At 37.5% G+C, this 26,345-nt stretch overlaps 1 protein-coding gene across 1 annotated transcript in view; it reads right to left on the minus strand.

The window, feature by feature from the left end:
• cc2d2a (coiled-coil and C2 domain containing 2A) overlaps positions 1–26,345 on the minus strand; it is a 35,771-nt gene that overhangs the window by 736 nt on the left and 8,690 nt on the right. Inside the window, exons 6-38 of the mRNA XM_034035597.3 lie at positions 24,970–25,045; positions 24,247–24,338; positions 23,958–24,059; positions 23,315–23,416; positions 22,995–23,207; positions 21,787–21,946; positions 21,437–21,573; positions 21,051–21,182; positions 20,315–20,524; positions 19,609–19,715; positions 18,960–19,100; positions 17,915–18,071; positions 17,425–17,678; positions 16,452–16,629; positions 13,487–13,640; positions 13,126–13,273; positions 12,800–12,938; positions 12,340–12,543; positions 11,909–12,001; positions 11,723–11,814; positions 9,668–9,835; positions 8,392–8,497; positions 5,679–5,788; positions 5,346–5,442; positions 5,156–5,254; positions 4,166–4,342; positions 3,218–3,421; positions 2,782–2,871; positions 2,080–2,193; positions 1,611–1,745; positions 1,311–1,433; positions 940–998; positions 660–837 (exon numbers count right to left, since the gene is read on the minus strand). Coding sequence (XP_033891488.1) covers positions 660–837; positions 940–998; positions 1,311–1,433; positions 1,611–1,745; positions 2,080–2,193; positions 2,782–2,871; positions 3,218–3,421; positions 4,166–4,342; positions 5,156–5,254; positions 5,346–5,442; positions 5,679–5,788; positions 8,392–8,497; positions 9,668–9,835; positions 11,723–11,814; positions 11,909–12,001; positions 12,340–12,543; positions 12,800–12,938; positions 13,126–13,273; positions 13,487–13,640; positions 16,452–16,629; positions 17,425–17,678; positions 17,915–18,071; positions 18,960–19,100; positions 19,609–19,715; positions 20,315–20,524; positions 21,051–21,182; positions 21,437–21,573; positions 21,787–21,946; positions 22,995–23,207; positions 23,315–23,416; positions 23,958–24,059; positions 24,247–24,338; positions 24,970–25,045 — 4,551 coding nt within the window. The remainder of the gene's footprint in view (positions 1–659; positions 838–939; positions 999–1,310; positions 1,434–1,610; positions 1,746–2,079; positions 2,194–2,781; positions 2,872–3,217; positions 3,422–4,165; positions 4,343–5,155; positions 5,255–5,345; positions 5,443–5,678; positions 5,789–8,391; positions 8,498–9,667; positions 9,836–11,722; positions 11,815–11,908; positions 12,002–12,339; positions 12,544–12,799; positions 12,939–13,125; positions 13,274–13,486; positions 13,641–16,451; positions 16,630–17,424; positions 17,679–17,914; positions 18,072–18,959; positions 19,101–19,608; positions 19,716–20,314; positions 20,525–21,050; positions 21,183–21,436; positions 21,574–21,786; positions 21,947–22,994; positions 23,208–23,314; positions 23,417–23,957; positions 24,060–24,246; positions 24,339–24,969; positions 25,046–26,345) is intronic.

Raw genomic sequence — 26,345 nt, forward strand, 5'->3', positions numbered from 1 at the left:
AATCTGACCATTTCAAAGTTACTGCAGCACAACAGTTTGTACTATTATCAAAGGATGTTGTATTTCAGGAATCCCAAATCCTCTAAGATACATTGGAACAGCATTATGTATACTTTCGAATTGTTCAGCAATGGTACATGTGAGGGTTGAAACATTTAGAACATGGCTTGCAGTACAGAAATGTTAGTTGATTATCTAGTCACAAACCGAGGTACTGTGCCCGATATGTACAGCAGTACTTGCATGTTGCAGCATAATTTCATCAGTGCAGATGGGAAGATGTAGCTTAATGTTTTTAGCTTATTCCTAGATAATAACCAAACCTTTGTCTATTTAGCATCTATAAAACGGCTGGTAAACTACAATTTAACTTAAGGTGAGGAAAGATCACCAAAAACAACCTCTGCTCTGTGTTGGGCAGATTAACCAAAAAAAAAAAAACAACCAATTTGTACAGATCATTTCATGTAATTCAAGCTTGCAGTTACAGAGAGAAGTCTTTAAGCACAGAAAGGGTGTGTTCAAATCACACCATTGCAGATGATTATAAATAAAAATAAGCTTGTTTTTTTCTTGAATTTGTATTGTCCTAAATCCTTATTTCCTACCATAACAGTCAATTGAATTGGTCATTCATCTGCATTACAAAGGTTACTCACTCTGTAGTCTCCAAGCAGGCTTTGCAGCTCCATCCTGTGGTCATCTCCCACATCCTTCCCTTGATTCAGCTCCAGTTTGGGCAGGAATTGCCGCAGAGTGGATGTGCAGTACCTGTTCCAGCGCGTCGGGTGCCTAGGCCGCCATTCCATTATCTTTTCCTTTAGAATCTTTTCTATCCTGTATGAGGCATACATTGTAAGATTTATTATTATTTTTTTTTTATATTTTTGTTTACTGAAAAAAAAAAAATAACACATTCTGATACTTGGTGGAAATTACCTGTCCTGCAGTTCGGCCGCGGCAGCCTTATCTGTGCGGCAATACACCAACTCTTCGGGCTGAAATAAAGAAAAAAGAACGCTCAAAGAATTTTACATTGTCCGATTGATGTAAGTGATCAAATAAGTCACATTTATATTTAAAGTTTGTACTTAAGTATTACGGTAGGATGTAGGATTTACTGAGGAAGTTGCAATGATCATAAACTCTGTAAGGTGTTGCAGCTGCTTTCTTTTGACTATTATAATGGTGAATAAAGGAAAGTCGTGCTCCATGGAAAAAAGCTCAGAAGTGGATGTAACGAGTCCTAGATGAAAACCTTAGATGGACAGTGACCAGACCAACTTCAATTATTTTGGGCTGTGCCATACCTGGATACTGGAGAGACCTGGGTGGGAAAAACTTCTTGAGAAGAAAGGCTTCCAGAATTTGGCCTTGCTGATGTCAAAACTCATTCTCATTGGTGTATCATATTGCTGTATGTTAAACCATACCTGGAAGAAAGATTTCATCAGCATTATTCTCACTTGAGCTTTTTACATGATGCCACAAAATATGAAAAATTCATACATACAAATATTTTTAAAACAGTTGTTGTAATCAATATAAAAAACTAGGATGACGTACCATTACTGCTTTTTTTTTTTTATTTTTTATTTTTAAATACTTACATTATCAGCATTAACTAGGCAGCCCACGCTTTGCAGTGGGCAGAAGGTATCATATTGACTATAAAATTGTCCACTGCTGGGGTTCCAGATGACATACTGATTCTGCTCATAAGTCAAAATGTATGCAGTTGGTCCCTGCATAGAAAGACATATTTGTAGTTATGAGAATGGAAGAAAGAAAATACAATTAATCAAATATTATTGTTTACCTTTGATTCTAATAGACCAAAAAAAAAGCAATTCTTTAAAAAATAGATATCCAAGATCCCAGGGGGTTCTCTAGAAGGGAAACTTTAACTGTTTATGATTTTATAACCAGTATAATCATGATAGTTCTTATGTCTACGTTGAGTATTCTAAATATATTGTTGTGGAATACAATTCCAAATTCTTATTGTAAAAGTTACACAAAAGTGCCTGTTGTCTTATTGTAGATCACAATACTTTGTAACTCTAGACTCCTTCTCACCTCAGGAATAGCATTTCCAATGATAAGCCAAGCCTTTTTGCCCATTGCCAGGAAATAATTGCACAGCAAAACAGCATGTTCTTCTTCGTCCCCTGCCAGAAGGTCCAGGAATTGCTAAATTAAATATTTAAGCACATTACAATGTTGTTTGTTTGCAATAAAGTAAAACAAACACAAAGTCCCTTAAACAACACATCGTTCTATAGGTTAGTGTGTGTTGTCTTCTTTGGGTCTTAATTAGTTAAAATGTAGTCATCTGCAGACTAATAACTGACACTTAATTCTTGTCTGCTCTAAATCTGCAATCACAGTATTAGTCATAGTATATGACACTTTTGTTGTCTGTTTTTGGTGTATGCAGGTATGTCAAGAGGGTGCAAGGACATGGACAGTCAGGATGGCATATATTTTCACCAGGTTTAATTTGTTGTGAAGGAATAGGTGACCATTCTACAATGCTTACCCCTTTATTCAAGGAAGTGATATCAGTTCTGCAGAATGGCCTACAGTGTTCACTATGGAAATGCCATTTACACAAAAAAGCGAGCGTCAAGATGTTTTCAATGTATTTGTCCAACCTCTGTATGAATGTACATATGATTTATCTTATAAAATGAAAAGCATCTCTTATCTTTCCTTTTACACTAGGGTTAAAAATGATCAACTACTATGTATAATCTTTAATCAGTAAGATATACTCACATCACAGGTGCTCCACAAGTCACAAATTCCAGCAAAAGAAACACTGTCAGGAAGGGACGGAATTAGGGAAACAAAGCGAGCCACCAGTTCCTGTGAGAAATCACGCAAACATGTCATGGTAAAAATTAAACTTAGACAAACTTTTGGCAGGGAGTGACAAGACATTGCCAAAGACTTCTCATTGAGATGTTTAAATCACTATGACTAAGGTCAACCCAATTTCTACTACTACCACACTATAAATTCAGGAGGTACTAGGACACCAAGTGTAGAGCCTCACACACACAGTCAAAGGCTATGTGGGGTCAGGACATGGTGTGAATTAAATGTGAAGGCAAGATAAATTGGTTTAATCAGAGTCAAAAGCAGTAAAACTAAGCATAAACCTTACATAAAGAACTTAACAATTATTCCTCAGATAGAAATCAGTGCTTACAGAGGCTTCCTGGGAGTTGTTGGGAGATGCATCAAGCAGCTCCTGAGGAGGGTTGAGTGACTTGACATATCTAGTGATGAACACAGTCTTTCCACTAATATCAATAACAGTGGTGAGGCACTGACGACCCGGGAACTTAAGGGCAGCTTCTTTCTGGAATTTATCAGCCGCTTGAAGGAGCTTCTCATCCTCCTGGGTGTCAAACTGCAAACAGGAATAATACATGGTAACCTAAAATATTGGACCACCTTAACAAAATTACTACAAAATAACAAACAAACCTTGCACAGCACAACCACTCCACACTACTAGCAGCATTTACAGCAAACATAAAATGAAAAAGAACTGATGTTACTAAGGTGAACCTTCGAGGCATTATTTTTTAAAACTAAAGTCTGGAAGAACATTATAGAAAATTATTTCAAATAAAAAAAGAGATGCTTTCAAAGCAGGATACTTTAATATTTAATCTATCTAGTTATTGTAATGACCGGCATGGCATTTACCTTCATGTTATTCATCTACAGAAAAGCAGCAGAAAAGCAAGAAAGAAAAGTCAAGCACACGAGGCATAAACAAATAAATAAAACCCAAATCAAACAGTAGGCACAAAAAACAAACGGCCAAAAATGGAAATGTATAAAAGTTTAAAGTTAGTAGAGATGTCTCCCTTATTTCTTTAGACTAACCCATTGTTCTTTGCCTTTCATAATTGGGCAATATTAGTTAGAATAAATATTTAACTGCATAATCAACCACATAACAAGAAAACATCCTCAAACAAGAATGTTCTATCATAAATATAACCTTGACATTATAATTTTACATTCAGTAATCAGTATATTTAATACCAAATTTATGGAATGCATCTGGCCCTGAAAAATGCTTAACTATCAAACTCTAGGGGCCATATGTTTTTGAAGTAATTGTTAGAACAGAAGCAGTTACCTTTTCCCTCACTGTTTCCCCAGGTACAAGCTGGGGCTCAATGGTGATAAACAGTGTGATGTAGGAGCCCTCGCTCAGGCACCTCACAGCATCATAGCCTCCTTCACCTGCCAGACTGCGCTCTTTACTGTAGCCCAGAAGAACGGGGGGAGTGTTGATCTTAAACGTACCATCAATCTACAGAACAAATTATGCAGGTTATAGTCTACAAATCCTAATAAACCATTTACTACATAAATGCCTGTGGCAGGGCGGCCGGTATGAGGTGTGTGTGTGTGTGTAGAAAACACGTGGGAATGCGACTGGGGCCATAATTGAATGGGTAATGAGGCTCCATCATGGGTGTTAGAGAAGTTGTCAGTGTTGGCGAGGGTGCATGTTGCTGTGTTGCTGTATTGCTGTCCTGTTTATGTCCGTGACTTTTTGTGTAGACCTTTTGTTTTGGCCCTTGTGCCTTTTGTTTTATGTTTTTTGTTTTGTTTACTGCAAATGTTAATAAATGTGCGCAATAGCGCTTAAACTGCAGCTTCCTGGTCTCTCTCCCTGCCGGTAACATCGTAGGCCGTGACGCTACCCTGTCACAATGCCTATGACAATATAAAAGGCATTGAAATAAGGTATGTACCCTGTTCTATGGAACAATAAATGTTTCACAAACCTTTGAATAAAACCATGTCATGTCGATGGAGAAAAGGATAATTATAGGTGAACTCAAATTTGAAGCCAATATCTGAGTGTTTGGTCTCAAAATGGCAGTCTTAAATGTGTCAGAGGTCAAGGTCACCTGCACATTTTACCTGTTTATATAAACATAAGGTCTGTACTCACTTCATATCTTTAATATATGGTGTTGAAAGTGTGACAACAGTGGCTTTTGTAACACGCCTCCAGTATTCACTGAGTAAAGCAGTCCAAACAGCCATAAAGTCGTGTCCTGATATACATTATGTGTGTGTGTCTTTGGCTGTGTGAGACATGTAAAATGATTACCCTTGACTGGAAGTATATGGTGGTGAAAGGAATCCTGACAGCTCCTAGCCAGTGTCGTTCAACCCGAGTGTGAATTCCACTACCTCTTTCCCGGTCATCCTAGGAAAAACATTATAGATGACAACACTTATACACCATGTTGGCAACTATGGCGAATCTAACCATCTACCACCATTTCTCACAAACTTACCTCTATGACATCATACACAACTTCATCAAAGACATTGATAAAGACTTCCTCCTTCACTGACTGCAGACTAGCAGTACTGTAATCCCCATTAGGGGCTCTGAAAGAGAGAAGCAGTACGTATATGGATCATAAGTCTCATTGATAATATTCTTTCTTGATATGTTAGTTACTGTATATCTATAATTATATCCCAAAATACAGAATTTTTTTGTATTTATCAAAAAAGTCATCAGTACATAGATACAAAAGGTACTTAAATAAACAGCATTCCTTACTTGTGCTATGTAATGCATCTGGAATTTAATTGCCATATATTTGTTTTAAAATTGTTACCTAAACGGTAGTTCTAATTCCTCATTCCAGTTTGGATTAGGCCCATCTGCAGTTGTCGTCTGCCGCACCGTACGCTGAAATGTAACCTCCACAAAAGGACGAATCAAAACCTTAGAAAAAAGAAAAATAACGGCATGTAAACTGAATACACAAACACACATTTAAAATGATAATTTCCCCCTTTACTTAATGGTGTGTGCGTATCATACACACTGCAAGAAGTCAAATTGAAATCCGCAGGGACAGGGAGGAGATTGTACCACTTATCCAATTGTGATAAAATTAACATTATTTACCGTATGTTATTGAGAATATTAGATTCGGGGGATATATGAAGGTGTCTGTCTGTCTCTCCATACATTCATTCATCTCTATGTTACACTTGCATTTTGCATATATCTAGGAAAAAACCCTTATTAAAATGTGCTATTAATATTAATTAGCATTATTATTATTATTATTATTATTATTTGTTTATTTAGCAGATGCCTTAATCCAAGGCGATTTACAGAGACTATGGTGTGTGAACTATGCATCAGCTGCAGTGTCACTTACAAAAACGCCTCACCCGAAAGACGGAGCACAAGGAGGTTAAGTGACTTGCCCAGGGTCACATAATGAGTCAGTGGCTGAACCGGGATTAGAACCGGGGACCTCCTGGTTACAAGCCCTTTTATTTAACCTTCGTTATTGGGAGCATCAGATTGTGGGTATACAGACTTGCTCAAATTTGTTGGTACCCCTCCACAAAAAACGAAGAATGGACAATTTTTCTCTGAAATAACTTGAAACTGACAAAAGTAATTGGCATCCACCATTGTTTATTCCATATTTAATATAAATCAGACTTTGCTTTTGATTTTTTATTCAACATAATATTGTAAATAAGAAAACAAATGAAAATGGCATGGACAAAAATGATGGGACCGCTAACCTAATATTTTGTTGCACAACCTTTAGAGGCAATCACTGCAATCAAACGTTTTCTGTAGCTCTCAATGAGACTTCTGCACCTGTTAACACGTAGTTTGGCCCAAACTTCCTGAGCAAACTGCTCCAGCTGTCTCAGGTTTGATGGGTGCCTTCTCCAGACTGCACGTTTTAGCTCTTTCCATAGATGTTCGATAGGATTCAGATCAGGACTCATAGAAGGCCACTTCAGAATAGTCCAATGTTTTGTTCTTATCCATTCTTGGGTGCTTTTAGCTGTGTGTTTTGGGTCATTATCCTGTTGGAGGACCCATGACCTGCGACTGAGACAGAGCTTTCTGACACTGGGCAGTACGTTTCGCTCCAGAATGCCTTGATAGTCTTGAGATTTCATATTGCCCTGCACAGATTCAAGGCACCCTGTGCCATGCGCAGCAAAGCAGCCCCAAAACATAACCGAGCCTCCTCCATGTTTCACTGTAGGTATGGTGTTCTTTTCTTTGAAAACTTCATTTTTTCGTCTGTGAACATAGAGCTGATGTGACTTGCCAAATAGCTCCAGTTTTGACTCATCTGTCCAAAGGACATTCTCCCAGAAGGATTGTGGCTTGTCAATATGCATTTTAGCAAATTCCAGTCTGGCTTTTTTATGTTTTTCTTTCAAAAGTGGAGTCCTCCTGGGTCTTCTTCCATGGAGCCCACTTTCGCTCAAAAAGCGACGGATGGTGCGATCAGAAACTGACGTACCTTCACCTTGGAGTTCAGCTTGTATCTCTTTGGCAGTTATCCTTGGTTATTTTTCTACCATTCGCACTATCCTTCTGTTCACTCTGGGGTCGATTTTCCTCTTGCAGCCGCGCCCAGGGAGGTTGCCTACAGTTCCATGGACCTTAAACTCCTTAATATTTGCAACTGTTGTCACAGGAACATCAAGCTGCTTGGAGATGGTCTTGTAGCCTTTACCTTTGCCATGCTTGTCTATTATTTTCTTTCTGATCTCAGGCAACTCTCTCCTTTGCTTTCTCTGGTCCATGTTCAGTGTGGTGCACACAATGATACCAAACAGCACATTGACTACTTTTCTCCATTTAAATAGGCTGAATGACTGATTACAAGATTGAAGACATGTGTGATACTAATTAAAGAAACTAATTCGTTTGAAATATCACTATAATCCAATTATTTATTATCTTTTCTAAGGGGTACCAACAAATGTGTCCAGGCCATTTTAGAATATCTTTGTAGAATAAGCAATAATACATCTCTTTTCACAGCTTCTTTGCTTTATTCTATGACATACCAAAGGCATGCAAGTATACATGATAAAATAGCTTTTAATTTCATCACTTTTCAGGAGGAATGAAGCATTATTTCAATGAGCTGTAAGGGTACTAACAAATTTGAGCACGTCTGTATATGCAGGTGTTTCTCTGTCTGTATGTCACACTTACATATGCGTAACTTGAGAACACGAGAAGTTATTCCACATACTGTACATCAGTCATTTTAATATAGTGCTATGAAATGTCATGATACCAACAACTTATTTTCTTCTCTAATGATATCTAGACCTTAAATATCACTGATCAAATGTTCTTTAAACTACAGTATTAATTTCCATTTCTTATTCTATACTGTTCTGTACATACTGTTGATATACATCATGTTGGGGATGTATCTTACTGACATACTTGTTTAAATAATAAAGAGAAGGGGTTTAGCAGGACCTAAAGGTTATTCTGCACAGCATATTGTGGATACTCATGTGAAAAACAAAACATACCTGATTGAGAGGCAAGTCACTACTCTGAGTTGGACTTTGCGATGGCTGTCCGGCAGCAAATGCTTCAGTAAAAGATCTTGCAGACCTTGATGCTACAGAAGGTTTGCTAGAAAGTAGAAAAATGCGTATGACATTTTGCTTAATGATTATTATTTATTTATAGCAGTTACTAATGTGTTTAATTTAATCTTTGAGATTCTTTCTGTTAAGGTTCTTTGACTTGAGTTCAGGAACAGCTCCTGAGTTGCATTAGCCAGATTCTATTTTACCACAGATCTATGTTACACAGGCTAGACCAGCACCATCAACTAAATCCCAAGTGGTGCATCCGGTAAAGGCACTCCGCCCGGAGTGCAGGTTGCGCCCTATAGCTTGGAGATTGCCGGTTCAAATCCAAACTATGTCACTGCCGACCGTGGACGGGAGTTCCCAGGGGACGGTGCACAATTGGCCAAGCCCTGCCCTGGCGGGGTAGGGGTTAGGTCGGCTGGGGAGCCCTTGGCTCACAGCACACCAGCAACCCCTGTAGCTGGACGGGCGCCTGCAAGCCGGCCTGTATTTAATTCAGAACTGCGTGGTTCTCCAATGCTGTAAGTTCTGAATATGGCTGCACGGCAGGCTTGCAGAGCGGAAAAAAGCGGACAGCTGACGGCACTCGTTTCGGAGAACGCGAGTGCTCATCTTCGTCTCTCCCGAGTTAGTTTGGGGGTCACAGCGGTGAGCCAGGTTGAATAATAATTGGACATTCCAAAACTGGGAGAAAAATTGGAAAATGAATAAAAATAATTGTTGAAAAAAAAAAAAAAATAATAATAATAAATTATGTTTATTTTTGTATTGCTGTCAATACACAGTACCTGTACAGTAGGTAGCATTGGCTCTTGAGCTACATAGTTAAACTAACACTTTGCTGATCTGGTCTGTGTTTCATGTATCTATTGTGCAAGACATCTGGCTACAAGAGCTTTAACACAGAAGATAACAAAAATTTGAATTTAATACAATATTTGAGAAATGTTTGGAATGACAGAATACACCACAAAGAGCTTCACATTTAAATTACTCTTTAGGATGGAAAACCTCACCTTATTATTTTATGGAGCCACAAAAACAGTTTTTGAATAGTTGAACCTGAAAATAAACCCCACTGGTGGAGCTACATCACACAGGTGGTGTGCAATTAAACTAATTAAACAGGTTAACAAACTGCAATAATCATATATCCATACCAGTGAATTTCTAATTTGTTCTCAGTATGAACTAGTTGGGCTCCTACCTTGTGTTGGGTTTCCTTATTGGAATATCGTAGGCTCTGATAACATTGATTAGGAGTTTAATGTCACCATCTGACAGATTCTGGGCTGTAACTTTCTTTCTTTCTTTTCTTCTTGGCTTCAGTGGCCGTTTGGGTTCTGCCAGCTTGAACAGGCTGATTCCCAAAACCCTGGAGACAGTAAATCCATCAAGAAGTCATTAAAAACCAAAACGCATACAAGTCATGTCTTTCCACAACAGTATACTTCTGTAGAATTTAAAATAAAAAAAAACACATGCTAGAATTGTTGTTATGAAGTGCAGGACTACCTTTGAGAGCCAAGCTAACAGTTCAGCTTTTACAGCTGTTCACTTCTGCGGACAGACAAGACCATGCAATGACCAATGGCACTTTATAGTAATTCCATAATAACTATAACAAAGGAAAGAAAAAAAGTATTTTTTCTGTCTGCGTGTTCTTTACATTAACAATTATATTCAACTTTTATTTTTTCAAATTAATTCTTGAAATGTATTTTTTGTTTATGACTGTAAGGTCTCCCTGGGTAAGGGTGCCTGCTAATAAATAATAATAATAATAATAATAATAATAATAATAATAATAATAATAATAATAATTGTTCAATTATAAGAACCAGTAAACTGAACAGTTTACCAGTCTTGCTATTTTCAGTACATGTCTAATAGTTAATAAGACTGTAAATATTCAGTTCTCCAATGTCTATATTGTTGTATATTGGGGGGGGGGGGGGGGGGGGGAGATATAGGAAGAATGTCTATAGGACCACAAATATTGTGTACTTTTTACCCTTTAAGTCTGTTTTCTAATGAGGCACACCTGTCGGTAGGTAGTCAAGAAAACAGATATTTACAAAGACAGGTTTTATGAATCTGGGGTTGTCTGTGTGAAGGCAGAGACCTGCGTATAGACCACATTACTGTGTAATGAAAAGATTTTGAAAAATGTGTATTCTTCTCTGTTGGTTGTAACATTGTTTCGTTTGAATCAGTAAACAGCTTAACTGTCTGGTGGATAGTTAGGGAATGTTTAAAGTATTATTATAAAGTTTAGCTCTCCAGCACAGAGCTAGGTTTTGGTTTGTTTGTTTTGTTTTTTTGTAAAGAGGCACCAGTAAAAAATAAACATACAGGTACCATCCTGTTTAAACCTTACTTGCTGTTGTCAAGAGTGCTCTATCTACAATAGACAGTGTCAAAGATCCTGGAAAAAGTTACCAAAGTCACACAGAGGAAGTATGCTGTCACAACACACACACATACATACATACATACATACATACATCACACTGAAAGACATATAAATTATAGAAACATACCAAGGTCCCCCAGCACTAAAACACAAAAGCAAACAAAGCACACAAGAAAGAAAATGAATAAAGACAAAAAATATATATGAGTGACAAAACATAAAAACAATTACTAAATATAGAACTTAGTGGGTGAAATTAACAAGTGGCATTTTTAACACAAAGAGGAAAATACATAGCAGTGATTAAATAGAAAAAAAACAGACCGCAAACTTAATAAAAGACAACCTTGAGTTCTTTTTCTTCTGTATTAATGAAGCTGATTGTATGTTTAAGGTTTTGGCTAAGTTTATAGTAAAGCAAATTAGTGAATTAAAAGATGACTAGTCTTCACTATGTAAGCTCTGACTCAGTAAAAGCAAAAAAAAAAATCCATCAATGTACTACTTGAAATTTTTCTTATTCTAGACTTAAATCTGGTAACAAAAGTGCTCAGTGTCAAATTATATGTTTTAACAAGGCCATATTTTTCTGGAAGTTATTTTCTTAAATTATCCTGTACAATCCTTGTGCTGACCCACCATAAACTAGATTCTTATTTATTTTATTTTAAAACAACCTACTTGTAATTCTGTGCTGTTTAAAACAAAAAGCAGCTTCACGTACAGAGCTACGGGAAAGTCCTGAGACATTTAAATTGAAAATAATGTAGAAGGGATAGCAACAGTGAAGCATGCAGTACTGGGGACAGACCATCAGTCACACATGTTTAACAAAGATATATGTACCCGATACTGGGGACCTCTTCTTCCACAACAAGGTCAGACAGAAGGTAATGATGTTTTGCAATCAGGAACCTGTTTATCACAGATTCTCTGACCTGTAAAGAGAATACCAGAGTATAATGTCACATCCTGATGGTCAACACTGTCTGTTTAATAACAAGCCATCATGAAAAAGTAGAAACTCTTTACTTTTTGCAAATACTTGGCTACCAATGCTCTGTGGGCATCCAGATGATCACTTGTGTCAATAATCTCTCTCTCATGTAGTCTCTTTTCATATTCCTAAATAGGAAAGAATATGACACATACAGTACTTTGATAAAGCAGGCAAGGAACAGGAAAATGCATTTAAACTTACGAGGCAATTATAAGAATTTGTGGCTGACTTCCTTTTAAGAATTATTTGCTGTGTTATTCATAAAGGAAAATACATGTAAGAAGCAAACCCCTTAACAGAGAGAATTATCAGCAACTTCAGACAAGTTAGGTAGGCAAAAGGTTCCAGGTGAAGCTCTACTAGCTTCAGGTGATGTCTCACGCTAGTCACTAAGGATTATAGATTTTAATTTATCAGGCCACAAACATAGCCAGTCAAACAGAGGCTGAAAATCAGATCCTACCTGGAACACCTTCTCTGAGATTTCCCTGTCTAGTGCAGGGACTCTTTTATAGTTCCGGAACTCTGCCACCTCCTGACTCCTGAGCTCCAGAAGTCGGAATCTCTTGGATCTCTGAAGCTCATCCTCCGAGGCAAAATTGAACTCCTCCTGCAACTGCTCCAGGCGAAAGAAGTCAGGAATCTGGACCTCCCCACTGGTAGCGATCTAACGAAAATTAAAGAAAACATTTGACACTTTCTTTTTCATCAAAATTAAAGCTTATGTTTGTGCTGGAACCCAAAATTATGCATAACACTAACAGAGCAAACTGCTAATGTGCATGTTTTGGTGTTTATCTTTCTCTTCAGCCAAAAACTAAATTTTAGATCCCTAAGCTTCAGAAATACAATCATGAACACTTTCCAAAAAATAAAAAAGTATGATTGTTTTATTTGAAATTAGAGATTAAGAAATATCTTACTGTTAGTAACTGCATTAGTGCAGCATTACTGGGATCATTTGGATCAAGTCTGGATTCAGCAGCCCATTTTGCCAACTTTTTCATGTCACTTACACCAGACGTCCCAATGCATGCAATGGCATCCAGCTGTTTAATTGCACTTTAAAAAGACCAAAAAAAGTACAAGTTTAACAAAGAAGGGTTTTGAAATTCAACAATTCATAAGTCATACAAATAATTCAGTTTTATAAAATGTCTTTTGTGCAAGTACTTCACTGTGCTGTAATACATCATACATTTCACTACGTTGATAACTTGCTTACAATATGAACTGAAGAATAAATTACCTTTGAATTCCACCAGTCTGTTGAGACACGGGTGGGACTAATGGAGCGCCATTCTCTCCCACTGCCCAGGAAACACTGCAGGACAGTTTACCAGACGTCAGGAGAATCAGCTTGTTACTCCCATCAGCCTCAAAGGAAAACGGCACATCTAGAAAGGAAATCATTAAGAAAAAAATCAAAATCAAAAGTGTCTGTAAAATAAATTGTCATTTTAATAACAGGACTATGCCAATGTCAGACAATCCCTTAATTCTTATAAATTATTCTTCTCTCATTTCTTTTTTTTTTATGTCAATATTGTAAGACTCCCCACAGCTACATTTTTACTTTTCCCCCACATGAATGATCAGAGAAATATTACCGCTTCCCACTCCCTCATGATCAAACATGACGCGGTGGTTACTGCTGAACTCCAGCTCTTCTGAAGGGGCGTTGCCGGTGAGGACTGTAGTGTCTGGAAGAGGTACATACACTTCTGCCAACATTGTGCTGGATGATCCCACCATTTCAAATACCTGAAACCAGAAAAATCATTCAAATATCCAGACATCTGCACAGCTTTACTACAGTATGCAAACAATTACAAACAATTTATTTCATTTGTATATTAATTTGAAAAATGTTTTACCAGGAACTTTATAGCACTGTGGATGACTGTTGCTGCCTCTGCTCTGCTATGGATGAACCTGCTGTCTCTGGATTCTGCACTGCTGCCTCTCCATGCTAAACCAATTTGTTGCCAGACTGCCATTGTCCAGTGCTGTATCTCAAAGCTTTACTGTTGAATGCGTCTCTATCTCCTTATGCTGTACTGCGGGCTGCTTTGCTGTCTTGAGGCCTCAATCTATAGATACTGTTTGGAGCGGTTTGTATTTCTCTCTACTTGTGCCTGGTCTTTCTGAATGTGAGAATTGTTAAAATAAGACCTAAAGAATAGTGTACAGCAGAAACTAATATTATAAACATTTAACAGTCATAGCAACTGAACAATAAAAAGATCCTACGAGAACAAACTATAAAAAAAATATACATTTAACAGTAATTATTTGAATTACAACAAACAAGTAAATAATAACAAGACCATACCCAGTATATAAATAAAGAAAATCTAAAGTTAGGAGATATTTGTCTTTTAGAACCTCCCCCTGGCAGATTTTTTTAAAAATGTTCTAATAATAATTAATAATAATATATCAACTGTACACACCAAAGCACCTTCAGTGGTTTTACAAGTCATCGAAATACAGTACAATACAAACAGTTGCAGACAGCCCAAGTTTATAAGATTGATTTCAGGGAGAACAACAATACCAAGCCTAAGATTCCTTTTCCTTCCTGTGATGATGAAATACATCTGAATATGTTCTCTGCATTTGGTGAATTACAGATAGGCATATCTACAAAGCCTACACTGAATTGATCTTTCTCTTCATGATCTTTCTCTTCATGAACGAGGTCGCAAAGTGATTTCTAAAAGCTGATTTGGGTCACTAAGTATGGGCTTTCAAAGGGTTTAGATGAAATGTTGATTCTTTAAAAATATACATTAAGTGATGTGGTTACATTAAATCAGGCTTTAAAAATCATGTTGTGACCTAGTTACTATTTTGCTCCTTTTGAAAATCATGCTGATAATGTCAATACTCTCATCTATCATTAGACTATATGGCCTTTTCTCTGACAGAATATCCTGAAACAGGTTTCGGGAACATTGGTTCAAGTGCATTATTTACAATGGCAGATGTTTCTGTGTAAGAACAGGCATAATGCTTTGCTGTCTCGTGGTCAGGAAACATTGTGTGAAACAAACTACCTGCATGTTGAGCCACTGAAAATAGCAGGTTGTGCTCAACTAAAAATCCTGTAAACACCACCTCAGCATTGATAAACTTATCCTGAAGAGTTCTATCCTGATCTGTCCTGAAGAACTGAGAGATTGTGTGGCACTTATCCCTTTTCTTTGCCTGCCTCACATGCTGTAACCCCATGCAGTGCAAATAATACAAGTACATTTTGCACTTGGTTTACAGAAGATGAGGACGCATTTCCTAAGACAATAAAAAAAGTAATGTACTGAAATGAGCTCTTCACAGTATAATAGTGTAAAAGGAGACTTTCAAACTGGTAGTATACTCCTGTTACTCCTACTTACAGTAAAGTAAGATAAATGCACTTCTAAATTACGGATGTAGTCAGGAATTTCCATTAATTTTATCTTTATAATATTTTATCCATTACTATTCAATGTACAGAACATTTAAAATACTATAATCCTGCTGTTCAACAAAAAGAGATGTTACAGAAGTACAAATAAACAGTGAAGAATTATAATCTAGGGACTTCAATTATATCAGTTTATTCATTTTCAGGTCTATAACATTAACCAGGTTTCTCTCTTTCAGGGATGATGGTGCTGAAAACATTCACGCGCTAAATGTTTTGCGAATTAAGCACTTGTTGGTGCTTTGCTTTAATGGTCATTACAGCTGTGTTTTTAGTTTTTAATTAGTTTGATGTAAGACGGGTTTGCAAAAGTTAATTTATTTCTTTAGTAAATGAATAAATGACAAATCTTGAGGTGTTCTGAGTACTAAAGTCGTTTATTTTTTTAAATACGTGAATGTGTGATGTGGTTGAACAAACAAAACAATCACTTATAGTAATCCTCTTTCTGGTGTAACTACACATCACAACTGCAACTTCTACTTCTAGTGAAGTACAACACTGACAATGTGTACGTGTTGTTAGTACGATATTTTATTTTAACCAACCAATAACTGTGCTATTGAAAACAAACATGGGACACTATTACAAGATACAGTACTTACATCTACATGTCTCCTATAATCGTTTATCCCGCCGTGGGCGGTCGAGAAATCTCAATTGCACACTGTGTGCACCTGGCATAATTAACAGGGCTTGTTTTTTAACAGAAATAATACATGGGACTGCCTTTGTATAATCCAATGAGAACTGTGTTAAATACCCTCATATTCACCCTCAGTTTCAGCTTCAGTTGTGTCCTTTAATGCCATTGTGTATAACTGCGATTAATGTCCCTCCTTCAAAACCGTTGCTATCATTGTAATTACCTTATGTTTGATGGACAGGTTACTGACCAACCAACTTGAACTACCTTGTACCTACCCACCAAACAACATGCACCTTGTTTAGCAAAGCTAGCAGTTTGGCTTTTGTGCCTGATCTGTTTGATACAAACAGGAGGGAGGGTGTTATGCAGATCAAGGAGACTCCCGGAAGTTCCGGGAGACATGGGCTGTCTGCAATTGTGGATGTGTTGGGACTATATTATAACAGATACATACCTGAAGCTTGACACTTTCTGGCCAGTTGACGATTTTCAAGTTAAAGATCTGTCCAAAGTGGACTCTGAAATCTGAATTTAATGTGCGACTGGCAGTCCTAGAGACCTCCTTGTTGTTGTAAAGCACTTTTGTATAGATTGAACGTTTCTGGGTGTCTTCTCTTCTCATAATCTCACCTCTGTAAAGGAATGACACACCATATATTTTTTGAAAACCTTTGCTGTATTGCTCAAGTCTGACCTCAGTCTATACTGCTACAACATTCATTGGCTAATTTTAGATAGTCTAAAATCAACAGTTGAAGAATGATCACAAAAAAGTACAGATAATGAAAGAACACCAGACAACACAATCTCATGGTGTGAATAACTGGTCAATACTGCTGGCCACCGAAGTCTAGCATTGTACCACAATCCTGATCACACATTTGTCATAGGCCTCTCATAAGACTGTACCAGACTGAATGGTTATATTGTGAAGTGAACTATACACAAATATTGTAAAGGGAAGAAAACATTAGTAAAATGACCTACTGACACCTGAATCCCCTTCAGCAGGGGTGTGATCCTGGAGGGCCGCAGTGTCTCCTGTCTTTCGTTCCACCCGAGCTCTCAGTTACTTAATTGGTCTAATTATTTGATTAACTGAACACATTTAACACTTCTCTTCGGGCCTCAAAATGTTTCATAGGTAGTGTACCTTGAATCAAGTGCATTTTTAAAACCATCAACTGTAAAAGACCTTGAAAAATATTAAATGTGTCAAATTAAACAAATAATTAGGTCAATTATGTTAATTGAGAGCTTAAGTTGGAATGAAAACCAGAAGACAGTGCAGCCCTCGAGGACTGGAGTTTGACCCCCTGCCCTTCAGGTATCTCCCGATGAAAGTTTACCAGCTAAAACGTCATGTTTTATTTATTACATATCCTTACTTCCCAACCTTTCTATTTCTCCTGTTTCTCTTACAATACCTTGGGCAGAGCTCATTTGGAGTGACACTGCCTGCAGAGGTGAGCTCAGCTATGAGATTGGATTCCCCAGGTTTCCTACGACTGAGGTTTGCTTTCTCCCGGACCTGCTGTTCCAGCACTGCTACGTCCAGCTCTCCTGGAGGGTCTGGCTTTGGGGGCTCCTCCCCCAGCTCCTCATCGCTCCCTTTCTCCTGACCATCCTCGTCCTCTTCCTCAGCTTGCTGCTGCTGCTTCTTCTTTTTCCTTTTGGCTTTCTGGTTATCAGTATTACATTATTGTGGTTAGTGACTGATACACAGCCATGCACTGAAACAAATGTATGCATTAATCTTCTGTATTTGTCAAATAATGTGGGCTCCATTTTAATCAAATCGGCAAGTGCAGTCTCATGCTTGTATTGTTAGACTGAAACTGAGTAGGTCTCGACTAATTCTGTCCCTACTCTAAAATGATCAGGTGCCAGCAATCTTCAATCACTACTCAATCCTACCTGCTTCTTTTTCCATGCTTTCCACTCTGCATACTTTGCTTTGTACTCTGAAAGCTGCTTTTGATACTCTTCCTCAAACTCCTCAGAGAGTTCATGTATTTCAGCCTGGATTTCAGATTCAAAGAGTCTTTCATCTGCTCTACGGTCCACCGCCTCCCTTTAAGACAAACAATGATGTTCAGGGGGTGTTCTATTTGAATCAGTGGCAGCTCAAAGTATTGAAACCATCTGTAATGATCAGGAATCAAACATTACATTTCCCAAACTATACAAATTTGATTTATTTGGTTGTTTTGATATACAGTCAGTACTATTTAATCCCACACATTTCAACTGCTTTACAAGTGATGCAAGGTATATAGTGTTAATTATGGAAAGTCTTTACTTGTTTCAAAACATTGTATTAATATATTTTTGTATCATTTTACCTTGTCAACGTGGGTCACAAAATTGAGACACCTTGTTGTTTACTTGGGGTATACCATTTGAAATCATGGTTGCGGTCATTTCCATTTCCATTTCCTTTTTAAAATAAATTCCCAATTCCAATTCACATTCCCTTTTAATCAATCAATTCCAGCACAATTAGCAGCATTCTGTCAACAAATGACTTAAATTGAAGTCACTCTTAGTCAATCAAATTGGCCTCAAATGAAAACAATCACAACAATTATTATGTGTCTAAAATATAAAATTCCAATTCCATTCTTTCTGACAAATTGGAATTGGGAATTGATTTTAAAAAGGAAATGACCCCAACCCTGTTTAAAAAAAACTGAATTTATAGATTATACAGTACACATGGATTAATGAACTAGTAATAGGTAGAACTGAAAGTTCAGCACATTGTTTTTCATCAAAAACCTTCAGAAACCAGCAGGTGGCAAAGAAACACGTGATCACAGATGAAATGTGCATTTTATAACAAAGAGTAAACTGTTCAGACAGCAAAATAAAAATAAATACATTAAAAATAGAGGTCATTGAGACTTCTCAAAGGTGAAGAAAAATAAGGGAACCCCCCCCAAAATAAAAACACACACACCTTCTCAGGCAGAGTTTGAGTGGTGTATTAGTGAACCTCTGGAAATCACGCAAGGCTTTAATCTCCTTCCAGATCTTTACAATGCCCTTCAGTAAGGTTCGATCCTTTTCTTGTTCTACATCACGCAATTTTCGGGTATGCCTGAAAACACAAAATATTCTTACAACATTGTAGGCTTATTTACACTGCACAGTAAAAATGCTTATTTTATAGTGCAGAAAATATATGTTACTATATCTGTTAAAACTAAATGACCTGAATATTGCATTAAACCTAACTTAGACCCAAGATGACTATGCAGCTGCAATCGATATAAATATATTCACATTATTGTATAAAACAGCCTTAAAGTTCCTTTCATTAAACTACAAATAACCAAGCACCGTACGGCAAAATAACTGCATACGCATTATCTTCACTCACGTATGACTTATTTGGTAGCAATGGATTTGTTTTTCACTTTCAATCCCATATTTAAACCTACCTAATGTCAATGTGGGTAACAAAACTGAAAACATATGGTAGAAGCTTTAAATCACAATGAATATCAAAAACACAAATGCAATAAAAAATAAATAAATAAAAAAAAGCAAATGGGATCCCAAAACCCGAGACAGGTCTAGTCAACCAGAAAGAGAAGAAGAATTACCTGATTTCAAATCTGTACTCGGATATCCTGTGTTGCATCACTGGATTAAGAATTTGTCCGTTGTGTTGTTCTGTGATGTTGCGTATGGCATTCCTTAGAGCATGCAACTACAAAGGCAATTAACAGTATATTTACACAGGTTGAGTTGTGGTGAGAAAATAGAAAGAAACTCAGGATATAATTGCTCACATATGCAAGCTAAGATTAATAGATTATATGAGAGTAAAAACTCTAATAACCACATATTACTTTTTGGACAACTGTTTTTACAAACTCACTCTACTAATACAGAATGTAACTAAAATTAAGATGTATATGCTTAACACTGAACACAATCCCTACTGCAGGATAGCAGGAAATTGAAAAATATATTTTCACACATGTTCATTTATTTATGCTGTGACACTATCGCAAGAATTAGTATGTACACGTAATGTCTTTTATATATATATATATATATATATATATATATATATATAAAATTAACGTTTTTAATTTGGTTATGCATTAAAGCAGGTATGCAAGAAGCATACATAAATGTAATTCAGTTGCTAAATGCATACTAGTGGAAAACACTAAATAATTAGTTCTAGTATTAAATCAAGTTATAATATATTCAAACTGCACAATGACATAAATATGAGTTACCACTGCTGCTAAAAGACAAAAGTGTAAAATGTGTAAGTAAATAAAAGAGAATGGAGACCTTGTCTGTGAGGAGGCTGGTGAGGTTCTTCTGCTGTCTTGTTAAGTACTGGTCGTACATCTGGGCCAGTTTGGCTGCCAGCACATGTTCACGACTGAATAGTGGATGATGGATGAAAATCAAACCAGACACATCGATATCCAGCTGAAAGTCCCCCTGGGGATCACCTGCACCAATAATGTAACGGTTGGTGTACTTGGACTTCACTGCCTGGAATGGATTCATATGTAAGAAAATAGATTACAAACTTTATGTAACACTATATGAAAATAAGCCACAGCAGATGTATTTAGCTCTTGAACTAAAGTTCCAATCTGATTAATCTTAAAAGACAGAGTCGCTAAGTACGCAGTGTGTAAAATGTCATAAGGACTATGATCCTAAAATGTTGATAATAAATGATGAAACTACAAGACTGTGGTTTGATTTTAAAACCCTGTAAAGCACATACAATCTTGTTTACTTAATGACATAATCTGCCAGCTGTAACTATTTTCATGTATTTAGTTTTAGTTCAAAGCACTAATTGTCATCAATTTCACCTAGCAGCAAGTCTGCTTTGCATAATATTTGCTGCATGGATAAGAAAGCAGTTGGACAGAAATTCTTACATCTGCTGATTAAACTTTTCACATCATCACAAAAATATTTAATCATGTAGTGGTGTATGAGTGTGCCGGAGATTGCAGATCTGGAATGTTAAAAGGTGGCATATGAAGACATTCAAAGGAATTACCTTCCTGTAGACTGTTTCCAGGGCAGGGTCTACGTCTTCTTCGAGAGAAAACACAGGAGGCCTAGTTGAGGATTCTTTAATGGGATTGGGCAAAGCCATAATCCGGCCATCATCTCCAAACCATCTCTTGCCCTGAATGGAAAATAAACAACACAAATGTTAAAAGCTTGGGTTGCTAACACAATGAATGATGCATTTTGACAAAATACTGGCCAGCATGCACCGATCCAAGAAACACATATTCTGTAGACATATCTTTGAAGGATTTCAGAATTGATGGGTCCCAATAGAACTCTTCATCCTTATATTATTTATTATAACCATCCAATAATGGTATTAAAACAAAAACATTTTATGCAACAGTTGCAAACAAAATGGATGGTCACCTCCTCCTGTCGGAGTAGTCTGTTCTCCAGGATGTTCTGATTAGCGAGAGAAACTTCAGGCCTTTCTCCGACGTACAGCCCTTCATCCTCCAGAAAGCGAGGCTGCTTGTTCTCAGGGACCTTGTGGGAAGCAGGCACTGATACAAACACAAAGAGTGCGCCATTAGATATAGAATATAGGATGAGGTGATAATGTACAATACAAGGAGGTAAATAACCCATTGTGGCTTTTCGAATATGTTTAGATCTTTTTTTAATCATAAAATGACCCAGAACATCAATAAAATACAATGGAATTCAGAATAGCAAGAATATGCAGCTGATAATACAAAGCTGTGTCATAGGAGTACCTGTGAGAATACTGGGTGTGAAGAGCACTTCGTTCTCTTTTAGCAGTCGACTGTTATAGTCTTCACACTCTGCAGCTTTATATTCAAGAAAGTCTTGTGCTGTTTGATCGATAATAAACAGGTCTTCATCCTGGTCTTTTACAAGAGGTGCGTCTTCATCCTGCATGGGAACAGAGTTTGCATTAGAAAACAGAGATTGCATTATTCCTGTAAAATGTCTGATAAAGCATACTTAGCAGTGTTGCATCATTAGCAGTGTTGGCATACCTAAATATGGCTAATCTGGTTAAAGAAACCCTGCAAGATGAAAAAAGACTGACTTGGATTAAAAAAAAGACTGGCTTGGATTAATATCACGGACTGGAAATATTCAATATCCAAGCCCATATGCCTTTACACCAGGACAGCTAAGTGAGGTTGTTAAGTGTATTATAGTGTCAACGTGTAATACATTTGTAACATTTTTGGACAGTTTTTAAAGATTAAAGTTGTGGGGTTCCGAAAAATATCACGTTACACATCCGCACGTGTTGCTACAACTGTTTAAATAACGTACCTGTCATTTTTTTTCATTGTTAACATCCTGACAACTTTTTACACTTATAAAACTTTGAAGTCTGTTTCAAAGCTTTTTTTTTCAAAATGGCCGCTCTAGTGCACAGATAGCGTAAGGATGATTGCCCACATTGTCAAAAGGTAACACAATTAATTATTATTATTATTTTTTTTTTTTTAAATCGCTCTTTCTGCAGTGATTTAGAGGACAGATCTCAAACCCCAGTGCACTAGAGTGGGCATTTTGAAAAAAAGCTTTGAAACAGACTTTAAAGTTGTAAGTGTCAAAAGTTGTCAGGATGTTAACAATGAAAAGAAAAATTACAGGTACATTTTTTAAACAATTGTAGCAACACGTGGAGATGTATAATGCTATATTTTTCAGAACCCTGCTACTTACTTTTTAATGTGATTTCTTGTTATTTTAAAGTAGACTGCATCAAGGCAATGCATATATACTGTATATTATTTATATATATATATATATATATATATATATATATATATATATATATATATATATATATATATATATATATATATACACACACACACACAAGATTTACTTCTGTTTGTATTCAATTTGTATTAAAAAATGTTAACAATTTTTTGATGTAAAACTTGATCAGTGTTAGGATGCTTTGCTGATTTACCTTCTCTGCTTCCTCCTCTTGCTCTCCACTAACTGCTGTCTCCTCCTCCTCCTCCTCCTCCTCCTCCTCCTCTTGTGCCTCCTCTTCCTCGCCTTCCTCCTGGTCTTGTCTTGACCGTCTCTTCTTTTTAGGCTTCTCCTCCGGAGGTTCTGGGTCAAAGTTGAAAGTGAAAAAGTTGTAGGCCTCTTCAGCTGTAGGAAAACCTGTCTGCGTCTAGAAGAGTTGGAGAACAAAAGCAAAGAAACTGCTGCAGTATAATCCACAAAACTGTTTAAAAAACCCACTCATAAGCTTGCACACTAACAATTCACAACTAATACCTGAGGTTTCTGCTTGAGTTTGTTCACTATGTCTCTGAACTTGACTCTCGAAGAAAGGGGCGAAACATTGTCTCTACTTCTCCTGAATTCATCGTCATCCAGCTGTTGGGACAGGTAATAATTACAAACTTTCATTAAAAGAACAGTTCAAAGTATAAAACAATCTTCAAATAAACATAATGTAAGCAATGTCAATTTAATGCAATGCAACTCCACCTATTAAAATGGTTCAGAATTTAGTACACTTATTTTCTTTAGAATTAGCTATGGGAAGATTGGTGAATTAAAAGTATGGACTACCATCCTCACCAATACTTTGTAGACAGGCACCTAAAGCTTCCAAGGTTCACTAACCTCCAGCACTTTAATATTGTGAACATGGGGGGGGAGCACTTGTTGTATTAACTTTAGCTACTTTTTTAAAATAAACAACTCAGGAACCTCATGTCGCTTGTCTTTTCTCTTGAAGCTCTAATAAATAATTGAATTTAAAAAGGCTAAATCACCTAAGAGTTGCTCTGTACTATTTGGTGTTAATTTAATGTAGGATATTAGTTATCCACTTCCTTCAAAGATACCAAGGTAATTAGGGAAGCAGGTTATGAAGACTGAATCATTTATAATAGCAGTTTAAGTTACTCACCTCTGTGTCAAACCTGGTGACTGTCTCTGTGTCTCGAAGATTCTTCAGTCGTCTCGGGGACTCACTAGAAGTTTCTTGCTGTAGAACACTTTCTGCTTTTGACTTGTAAATCAGACAAAAAAAAGGTACCCAAACTTATACAGAATGAATATTTAGTATATAAGTTTATATGTGAGGTGTTTACATCAGTTCACATCTTGAAAAACAAAGTTTTACTGTGTGAACTGAGAACACAATCTAATAATAATACTGTAGCTACTATGCTATGCAGAAGTAAATGTCACTATACCCTTGCAGCTTTCAGCTTCTCTCTCATACGTTCTCTCATTGAGAATTCTGCATAGCTTGTTCTGGGAGACGACAAGGAGATGGGAGGCAAAGCTACAGAGAGAGAGAGAAAGAGAGAGAGAGAGAGAGAGAGAGAGAGAGAGATTTGTTGAACAAACCCTTGTTCAATATTTTAAGGGATGGAACACAAAAACCATTGCTTTTGATCATAAAACAATTCAAGGTTAGTTTTACAAATTACATATACTGCAGTATATAAGCAATTGCTTGTAAGTCAGAGTTTTGATTTTATTTACACGTTGTGTCCTGTTTTGTTTTGAAGTCTACAAATAAATTAAGCGCTGCTCAGATTGGCATGGAGTGTTCTGCATTCCCCAGCCTTTTAAAAACACTTCTACTGTGCACAGATGCATGAATTACATACAGAAAAATACAATTTACTTTTAAATGTAGAGAAAGGAGAAAACCACCGTACAACAATCCAAAAAGTCTCTTAATTGCTCTCAATCTATTTGTTTCTCATTTTGTAACATCACATTTTATACTTTCTCCTTTTTAGCTTTAACATGAGTTAAAGACAGCATAAATAAATAATTTGAAGACTACAGATTTGGTCATACTCATGAAGCATTAGAACACTGGTAACTGCACAGAGTTGCAAAGTTACACATCTGAGGATGAAAAAAATTGGTCAGATTGAAAAATGTCATTCAGAGATCCTTACTTCTCTTGCCACGAACAACAGTGCTCAGGTCTTCCACCACCTCTTCAGTTGGCATATCCGTTGCATCTTCAAGCAACTATAACAAATGTGTAAGAGTAACATGCTTTTTCCACACTATTAGAACATCAAATTGAGCACTTTCCCTCACAAACGCAACGATAGGTTACAGATGTAACCCTGATTCCCTGAAAGAGAAGACGACCAACAACTACACTTTTAGGATATGCCTGCCACAGGTCAGGTATTTACTGAGCATTTTATGTCAGAGCTGCCGATAGGCCCTTCCGGGGAGTGACGTCCTCGGTCCCGCCTACCGAGGGAATAAGTAGTCACTCTGTGGAGATCACGTTCTCTTTTGCATCGAACCCACGAACGTGAGTGATGCGACCTCGCAAGGTTTGTTGGTCGTCTTCTCTTTCAGGGAACCAGAGTTACATCCTTAACCTATCTTTCCCTTTCAATTTGAAGATGACCAACAACTATACTTTTGGGAAAGTATATCAAAGCCGTTGTGAGGGAGCATGAGCGGACAGCAGATGAGGGATGTCTTGCTACCACCAACTAGTCTTTGTTGTGTGAGCGTGCAACCTCAAGGACCCTTGTGCCTAATGAAGGCATAGAGGGATCTACCACATTGAGTTGGTAGAACCTGGTGAATGTATGCAGAGTAACCCAGCTAGCCACAGTACAAATATCAGCCAATCAGGCACCTCTAAAGAGAGCCCATGACGTAACCACTCCTCTAGTAGAGTGTGCAGGTGGGGGTAGGCCGGCATTAGTATATGCAGTCGAAACTGTGTCCACAATCCAGTGGGACAGTTGCTGCATCGAGAGGGCATGACCCAGGATCCTTTCACCATGGCAGACGAAGACCTGGTCATACTGATGCAGCGCATCGCTCACATCACTCTGTCCAGTGTGGATGCAGCTTAAGTCCACAGTGGTAAGCCAGTAGCCCGGCCGGACAGACTGGAGGATGTGGCGATGTGTGACCCTCTGGAACCTCCTCTCCCTCAAGAACCCATCGAGGTGTCTCAGGTCTGTGAAGGCCACCTTCCTTTTTTGGCACTAGAAAGTATCTTGAGCAGAACCCCTCTTCTTGAGAGGTGTGTTCTATGAGGCAGATGGCTTGTTTGAGAAGCAATGTTTTTACTTCTTGCCTGAGGGCCAAGACCTGGAGAGGGTCGCTCACGGATGGAACCGTGATCCCTCGAAAGGGAGGAAGGCCCACACGGAACTGCAGTGTGTAACCGGTGTGTACGGTGGCGAGCACCCAAGAGTCTGAGATGCAATTGTGCCAGTATTGCAGCTGGTGTTGGGAGAAGGGGTGGGTCTGAGGCTGCAAGCCTTCAGGGCCCCTGCTGGGGCTGCTGAGG

The sequence above is a fragment of the Acipenser ruthenus genome, chromosome 1 (assembly GCF_902713425.1).
Source record: "Acipenser ruthenus chromosome 1, fAciRut3.2 maternal haplotype, whole genome shotgun sequence".
Lineage (NCBI taxonomy): Eukaryota > Metazoa > Chordata > Actinopteri > Acipenseriformes > Acipenseridae > Acipenser > Acipenser ruthenus.